This window comes from Mycetomoellerius zeteki, unplaced genomic scaffold (genome assembly GCF_001594055.1).
Source record: "Mycetomoellerius zeteki isolate Tzet28-1 unplaced genomic scaffold, Tzet1.0 scaffold1, whole genome shotgun sequence".
In the NCBI taxonomy this organism is placed as follows: Eukaryota; Metazoa; Arthropoda; class Insecta; order Hymenoptera; family Formicidae; genus Mycetomoellerius; species Mycetomoellerius zeteki.
In genome coordinates this window covers 606,251-615,705 of record NW_017255910.1, presented here as the reverse complement: position 1 = coordinate 615,705, position 9,455 = coordinate 606,251, and the positions used below count along the sequence as shown (strand labels likewise).

Here is a 9,455-nt window from a genome sequence, read left to right as displayed (position 1 = left end):
CTCTCTCTCTCTCTCTCTCTCTCTCTCTCTCTCTCTCTCTCTCTCTCTCTCTCTCTCTCTCTCTCTCTCTCTCTCTCTGATAAGCTTAGATGACGCTCATTGAATGTAAAGTTTAGTTCTGTTGCGTTAGTGTCGCACACAGTTCCTTTTTCAGATATAAAGCGCACGTTTTCAGATTTTGTGTATCTCGTAAATTGTTCCGAGTCCAATGATATTGTATAAGAAAAAGTGTATTCTAAGTTTCTTTTTCAATGTACAGAGTACATTTAATGAAAGTTTTCTGTTCATCTATAAACAAACACATTGTGTTTATTTCATACTTCCCTTACTTCATTCATGAGAAAGTACGATTGCATTAGGCAATATTATGTTCAGTGATAATTGAGTGAGTGGGGAAATTTCTACGTATGTGATTTTGATGTTCAGATACTCTAGTTATTAGTTTTCTTTCCGTTTGTCCCACATAGGATGCATCACAGTCCTTACAGTTGATCTTATATACAATATTTCTTTTTAATAAATTGGGCAACGAATCTTTGTGTACTCTGATGAACCTACTTAATTTGTTGAAACTAAAAAATAAATACACAATAAGTAAGAATATATAAGCTTATAACGATCGAAGCTAGATTTTTAATGCTTTAAATAATTCATAATGAAGCTAAAAAATGAAATTCTGTGTACGCCACTATTAATAATGTTCATGAGTTTTTCGGAAATGCCATGTACGTATGAGATGCTGAATCATTTCTTTTTGGTGTCACATTGTCAGGTTTTTAATTTATTTTTATTTTTAGATTGGTATCTTTTGATAAAATATTTTATTCTATTTTTCATCGTTTTCATAATCAATTCCATGGGATAGTCATTTTCTGTTAATATATTAACGATGAAATTGATATTTTTCTCATGGAATTCCATATGCGAGAGGAAAAATAGTCTGCTAAACCTAAAATTGTTCCCTTTTTTTTAAGATATCGGATGTTGAGAGTAGAAATTTAGGAATCTTCCTGAAAAAGTTGGTTTCTGATACCAATCAAATTTAATCCGGCCTTCATCTATTATAATAGTAGTATCTAAAAATTTATTTTTTCTCCCCTTACTTCCAAAGTGAACTGTAGTCTTGTGTGATATGTATTGAAAATATCCAGTATATTGTTAATTTCAGTTGAGGGGATGCATAAAAGATGTCATTTACGTATCTATAGTAAAATTGTATCTTGAAATTTACACTACTCAACAACCGATTCTCTAACTCTTGCATGACTAACAAGGAGACGGTTAGACATTTGGAATTTAGAAAATTCTGAAACTTACGGTACGTGAAGTGCATCGCCCAGACATTACTTTGGCCAAGCAGTAAGATGCACTTCTCAGCCATTGTCGAGAAAATTGACTTTGTCGAAAAATTCCGAGCTGTATATGTACATTGGACGGTGAGCATGTTTCAATGAGTCCGGTGGCGCAACAGGTAGCGCTCACACCTAACCGTTGGGTCGCTGGTTCGATTCTCCGCCGACACTTTTCCCCCCTTTTTTTAAATATTTGTTATTTCTATATAAAATTAATAAAAGAGATTTCACATATTTTTTGAAAAAAATTATTATTTTGATAGTTCGGAAAATAAATTTGGAATAGATTTGAAACAGAAAGTAATTTTTTTCTTCAAGAACATACATACAAACGCGTACATCTGACCCTTTTTTACCGTTTCATAAAAAAGGTAATTTTGTCGTATGTTTTACCATTTCTTTACATTACAATATATAGAAAAATTTTCGTATATATAGTTTAGAGTGTATAGGCAATGGTGTACTTCTAAAAAATTGTTTTCTGATTGACGTTTCGATCACTCCAAAATGCATTTTCCCATTTAAAGTTTCACCATAATTATAGCATCACCATTAGCAAGAAAAAGGAGAATCTATTGAAAGAAAGGGAGATACTCATTGGCGAGATGGAGACTATGCGGCAACGCTTGAAAAATATATCCTGTTACGCGGAGGAGCTTGAGCAAAAAAGTAACGAGGTCAATCAACGAATGACAGAGATGCAGGAAATTATTGGCATGCAACTGAATGAAATCTCGCGAGAAAAAGGTGTCCGAGAGAGATTGGAAATGGAGGTGCGACGACTTCAGGAAGAAATCATTATAAAGAAAAGCGAATTAGAGGTAAATATTCGTAAAACAGGGTTGCCACAAATTTTTCATTCCAAAATTTTCTGATTTTCCCTAACTTTCAATAATATATATTTAAAAAATTTTTTGTGTTTTCATCCTGATTTGAAAATCGTTAAATATTTTGTTGATAGAGCAATTTAATATAACAGTGTAAATTACTATTAATGTTGCTGATACTGCATTTAATTGTTGAGTAAGTAGTATTTTTTATCTTTTCCTTTTATGTATGAACACGATTCTTTTCCTCTTCCTTTCTTTCTCTTTGCTGCTGTTTTTCAATAGAGTTAAGAGAAGGAAAATTATTATGAAATCTATAGAGTATTGGTATAGACTTATTTCTGACAAAATTGATTATGTTTCAGATGACCAATTATTTTCTATATGTTTAATAAGTTCTACTAAAGTTTTTTCTTTAATAGGAAATCCGAATTTTTCCTAGTTGTAGTAGAAGTTGAACCTTTAACGGAATGTCACTGCTGCCCAAATTCACGAACCATTTATCGTGTAAAGTATTAAGAGGAGACGCCTCATTGAATTTTTCCGGATGAATGTAAATTCTTTCTGTAACAGAGTTATTATGTGAGTCATTCGTAAACGTGAGTAAATTCTTGTTGTTTGAAGAGTTATGTGGATCATTTGGAACAGAACACACGTTTGAGATAGACCTAATTCCTGATTTGATAGATCTAGCTTTATTTGTTTGTAATCATTCGATTTTTTGTGTATTCGATTCAGAAAAGTAAGAATTATTGATATGATCCAAATATTTAAAAAACTCATTTTCAGTATAAGTTGGTAAAATATCAGAGATTGTGTTGGAAAAATTAAAAATATTATTTCTAGTCAAATGTAAATGGCGATAAGCGTCTTTTAACTCTAATCGCATAATTGTTTTTACATGATTTAATTGAATCTTTTCAATTTACGAGGAGTTATTATAAAATGAGAAATTTTTACGTTTAGTGAGATTGTATAAATGTGGAGGGACTAAGTCCAATTTGAGACAAGAATTAAGAAATTTAATACGGACCCTGATATTTACGCTTAGTTTGACTAAATTATATAATTTTTTAAGAAAGTGGCAAGTGTAGATACCAAATTGGTTTCTAATAGAGGAAAAAGTAAACGGAGAATATTCATAAGTATAATATAACGCATTTTTTCGCCCGCGTATAATATGATTAAAATATGATAGTAATAAGGCTCAACAAATTAAAAAAAAAACGAGAAAAGAATATACTATTACTAACACAATGTTAAAAAGTTTCCAAATCAGGATGCGCACAATTACCCACTGCGCACAGTTCCCCCACTCTTCCGCACAAGACAAAGGATTTTTTTCTTCTTTTTAAGTCAGGAATATGTATGTTATTAAAATTTCGGTCACGAACTGTACCCTGTATATACATGAATGTTTATATACCAATTAACGTAATTATTAAAAAATAATTAAAAAATGTAGGTTGCGAACGTATCTGTTGAGACAAGTACGAATAACGTAACAAGATTGGAGAATTTGATAAAAGACCAAAAAATAACGGATGAGAAACTGCGAAAGAAAATGAGCAAGCTGATGCTAAAGAAAATGAATCTACAAACAGATTTCGACAATGCAATCGTCGAAATAGAAAAACTGGAAAAAGAACTCTCCGATAAAGGGAAGAAGATAAGGAACATCAAGTACGAGCTTAACAGGTAATAGAAACAAGTTACATGTTATAGAAGAATTAGTAACTTGATAATTATGCAGAACAGGACCTTTTTCGAATATGACATTTTTAGGCTACAATTTTAATAAAAATCTTTGTTATGATTTAAGCAATGATAATCGACTGGGAGAGGTCGAAAAATGTGTAACCTACCCATTTTTTAAAACTATTTACGGTAAAAATGAAATGAGGGAAGCTTCTCCCAATGACCTTGATTTTGGTATATGTTATCAAGGTCATGACCTGAATGACCTTGAAAAAGATTTAACTATTGGTTGTTGTTAAAAAGTTATTAACAAAAAAAAATTAAAAAAATAACGTCTTATTTCTGATACATACAAATTAAGAACTCTACCCTCCAATAAATACCCTCCCCTGTTTACGTTATAAAAGCGAGATCCACTGTCTAGGTAGGTGGGGTAGATCTCACTTTGCGTGGAAAGTCAAACGCCCCTAGGTAGGGGAAAGGTAAGATAGATCTCGCTTCGCGTGGAAAGTCAAATGCAACATAATAAATCACTACCCTATTGCAAATTTTTAGAAGAAAAATTCTTGTGAGATCTTCCAAGAAAATTTTCACATACGAATTTCGGACAGAAACATACAAGATCGTATAAGAATATATCGCAAACGATACCTGTAAGTAAATCAAGAATCTTGCATGAATCTTACACCCATGTTATATGAGTCTTATAAGCATGTTACATGACTTTTACACGCATGTTACATGAATCTTGCGCGCAGGTTACGTGAATTTTGCGCGCATGTAACATGAATCTTGCAAGACTATATCTCGAGTGTCATTATGAAAATATTACAAGAATACTATTGAAATTTTGTGTAATTTATTAAACGTATCCTAGTAAATAAAATGGAATGGGACAAGCAAGGATCGTTGAATGGGATTTAAAAGAATTCATTTTGGCTAAAAATTAATTCTTTTTACACAAATTAAATGACGGCTTTTCGACTAAATCAAACTTAATTTGGGAAAGGAGCATAAAAAGCCTATGCCAGTTATTATAGCGAAATATAATTTATAATTTATCAATTCATTAAGTGATAATATACGTTTAGACCTTTTATTCAGTCATATTCAGTATTCTAACAAATTTCTTAATTTTTCTTAATTCTTTTTCATTTCGTATATTCAATCCAGAGAGATTCTGTTCATTCAATAATTTCATTTCGTTTACTAGGATGATCGATACCTTTATTACTTCAGAGCGATCATGTAAAGAAATTATTTCTTAAGAGTATCTTATTGGGCTAAATTAAGCAATTAAAATCTTTTCATTACGATATAAATCATCGTGATTCATGCCAGATTCCTGCACCAATTTGAAAGAAATTATTTCGTAACTATATGTTTTTTAAGACTTTTATACATGATCTTTCATGTAACACTTAGGAATCATACATAATTAATACCATATTCTTGGATGATCCTGTAAAGAAATTATTTTTTAAGAGTTTCGTACAAGTTTAAGACAAGATCTCTCTCTCTTTTCATTACTGTATAAATCGTCGTGTACGATTCATGCCGGATTCTTGTATCAACTTGGAAAATAAATTATTTCGTAACTATGTCTCTTAAGACTGATAAATGGTCTTTTCATGAAATACTATAGAATTATATATAATTAATACCATATTCTTAGATGTGATCCTGTAAAGAAACTATTTTTTAAAAATTTCTTATAAAGCAGGATCTTTGCGATATACAATAAATCGTCGTGTACGATTCGTTCCAGATTCCTAAGGTCATTAAAGATTACTGGTGAGATTCATGTACAAATTATGTAAGATTCTTATATGATCATGTACGTTCATTTAGTAATCTTGATTGAATTATATATATACGTAATATACAGGGTGTTTCCAAATTAAATCGCAAAACTTCGGGAGCGTGTAGAGGAGTAAAAAACTAAGAAAAAAAGTCCTATAGACATATGCTCGTTTTTGCTCCGTTTCAGAGAAATCGAAAAAAAATGTTTACATTTCTTGCCATATCTAGCACCGACATATTTGATTACATTTTCCACTTTCTGTTATGAATTTGTCAGTCGCTCTTTGAAAGCCTTTAACAGTAGATGAATTTTGTCTTTTGCAATATGCCGCGTACGTATTCTAATAGTGAATATGCTGATATGGTTTTTGTATACGGTTTCTGCAACGGTAATGCTTTAAAGGCGGTGCGAGAATATGCACGACGATTTCCAAACAGAAGAGTGCCAAACCGAAGAGTGTTTATGTTGACATTTAATAGATTGCGAGAGACTGGAACATTTTCAATTCGACAAGAAAACAACCGATTTCAAGCAGCGTTACGAAGAGATTTGCAGGCAGGGAATCGTATTTTACAACATTTTGACAATCATCCTGAGACCAGCGTTCGGAATGCGTCGGCTGTATTGGGAGTGTCACCACAAACAATTTGGCGAACTGTAAAAGGAGATAATCGCTATCCCTACCACATTCAAAAAGTGCAAAATTTATTACCTCAAGATCATTGGAACAGATTGAACTTTTGTAACTGGTACCTTCAGACATGCCACAATGATATTTTATTTCCATCTAAAATAATGTGGTCAGATGAGGCAACATTTACCAGAGGTGGAATAATTAATCAAAGGAATTATGGGCTCATCAAAATCCCAGGTCTGTTAGAGAATACAAATTTCAGCAAGAGTTTTCTGTTAATGTCTGGCTTGGAATTTGGAACGACGTTTTAGTGGGACCGTTTTTTTTACCTGCAAGATTAAATGGGGACCGTTTTCTAAATTTCTTGGAGAATGAATTTTCTGACTATTTAGAAAACATCCCATTACAACAACGTACTGAAATGTGGTTTCAATTAGATGGATGCCCTGCTCATTACAGCAGAGTCGCTAGAACCTGGTTAGATAGAAAATTCCCACAACGATGGATTGGACGTGGAGGAGCAGTACATTGGGCAACTCGTTCGCCCGACTTAACGCCATTAGATTTCTATGCATGGGGTACTCTGAAGCAAGAAGTTTATTCTTCGCCTATTCAATCAGAGCAACATTTGAGAAATCGTATCGTAGCTGCAGCGAACAGAATATCGCAAGAACAGTGCCTGGCTGCTACAAGAGCCGTGTTTGACAGATGCAATGCTTGTATTGCTGCAAGAGGTGCACATTTCGAACAAAATCTTCATTAAAAAGTTTATAAATAAAATAATTAAAATAATAAATTAAATATATTTTTTTCTTTTTTCGTGATTTCCTGCGAAACAAAGCAAAAAGGAGCATATGTCTATAGGACTTTTTTTCTTAGTTTTTTACTCCTCTACACGCTCCCGAAGTTTTGCCATTTAATTTGGAAACACCCTGTATATATATTAATGTGAATTATATATATACTATATTATACATATATAATTCACATTGAATTATTTAAGCATTATAGATCCAACTTTTCGACCATTATAGGCATTTAAATTCTAATATTACTTATATTCTCACATATGCGGTCTAAGATAAGATTCTTATTGTTTAAATATTCTCACTTATTGTATTCAAAGCTTTTGACTGTTTGTGCTTGATAACTTTTACAGTGAAAATTGTGGTCACTATATTGGATGCTAAACAGTTTTCATATTTGACATTATTTTTTGCAAAAGATTCCTCTCTTTATGATCGACTATAATGCGTTTTTGAGCAAGATTTTGTAAAATTTTTATAGATAGATCCTGACGATTCGAGTTTGGACAGAAGAATGTTATTCTTCTGTTTTCAGATTCGAGTTATCAGGATCACTATGCCCAATCTTAATGCGGTTTCATGTATATGTTTCTACAATTTACTATATTATTTATTCTGTGCCGGATCTGTTTCTTTTTAATTTTGTAAATGTTTTGTGAATTGCTACTGCTAGATGATGGACGTGTTTCCATCTAGGAAATATTCCTTCCAACCGATTGGACCGATTGTTTTTAAAAATAATTATTTTTGATAATTATTTTATGCACGAGTTATCGCGCCTGATTCCCATAGTCTCACGTTGTTGAATTTCGGGACCGGACGTCTTGTCAAACAGATTGTACTCGTATTATACATTTTATTATATCATTATCACAAGTCCGATTTCACAGTAAATAATAAATATTTTAGAACAAAAGAGGATAGCGCCAAATACAAACACGAGAAGGATTTGATAGACAAACGATTGCTGAAAGCGGAATCTGAACAATCTAAACTGAAGCGTGAATTGAAGCAAACTCTGATTAATGTCAAGAATGTTGAACATGATGCTCAAATCTGTCGCAAGGAACAACTCGAGGACAAGCAACGTATTGAAAATTTGTTACGAGAGAAAAATAACATTGTCCTTATCAAAGAGACCGCGTATGAGAGAATCAAGCGATTAGATCACGAACTATTATTATGCGGACATGGCAAAAAAAAAATGGAACATGAAATGGACACACTGACACAAACCATCGACGACATGAAGAAACAAATGGAAGTTGTAGAAAAAGAAAGGGATAGATACAGTACAGCAGTACAAGGATTAGAACAGAAGGTGAAGTATAAAATATTTACAAAGTGCTAGAGATAATGGTAAGTGTAAAGAAATGTTTCGGGATTGCTAATTTTAAAGATTATATAAAAATATCTACCAAAATATCTATATAAAAATTAAGAAGAAGACATTAAACATAATCTACAAGTTAACAGCTTCCAAACAAAGTCAAAATTAATCGTTAAAGGAGCGTGGAAGCCTACACAGGATTACAGTGCAAAAGTATATTATCAAGAGACACGGTAGTGTCTCGCGCCAAATGGACGCGTAGCGCGAGACCGCCCCGTGTCTTTACGCGAATCAGTGAGTTGCGAATATCCGAGATTATCGGTTTTTTAATGAAGACTGGACTGATCGATTTCTGAATATGAGCTCAATCGACGTTTGGGTCTGAATTATTAACAAGTGTTTATTTTACCTCTATGTGTCCTACGAACGAAGATATAATGATGCAAAATCATGCGAAATCCGAAATGTCAAATTTTTATGTAAGATGTCATCGTTTCAAAAAGTCATCTTTTTTTCATATTTTTGACAGTAGATGGCACTTGTTTATTGCGACTCTCATTGACCGATTTACCATGGTTTCATTAGTATATCGACAGAGAAATGAAATGGGTAATTCACAGAATAATAATTAATCAATAATAAATTTATCAATATTAGAGGTCGATAAATAATTATTAATTCGACGCATTGCGCGGATAAATGAAATCAGTAAGATTTGTAATATCGAAAATTAATTTCTTATTATTTCCTATTCAACAATATTAATAATATAGCTGTTACATATAATAGCATATTTCAAAAGTCATAGTAAGTCTAGGTGTTCGATGTTGAGGAAGTGAGCGTCTAGATGTTCGCTGTCGAGGAACTAAGTGTCTAGGTGTTGTCTATGTGTCCGCCATTGAGGAAGTGAGTGTCTAGATCAGTGATGCGAATTTCGGGCCGCTTGCAGCACGCGATCAGCGCCACCGGTCGGCGGTCTGGCGCAACCGATGGCAACACAAGCA

General features: G+C 32.7%; 1 protein-coding gene across 1 annotated transcript in view; it reads left to right on the top strand.

Moving 5' to 3' along the window:
* LOC108731114 (cilia- and flagella-associated protein 58) overlaps positions 1-9,455 on the top strand; it is a 21,632-nt gene that overhangs the window by 2,311 nt on the left and 9,866 nt on the right. Inside the window, exons 3-5 of the mRNA XM_018461219.1 lie at positions 1,897-2,173; positions 3,645-3,877; positions 8,031-8,442. Coding sequence (XP_018316721.1) covers positions 1,897-2,173; positions 3,645-3,877; positions 8,031-8,442 — 922 coding nt within the window. The remainder of the gene's footprint in view (positions 1-1,896; positions 2,174-3,644; positions 3,878-8,030; positions 8,443-9,455) is intronic.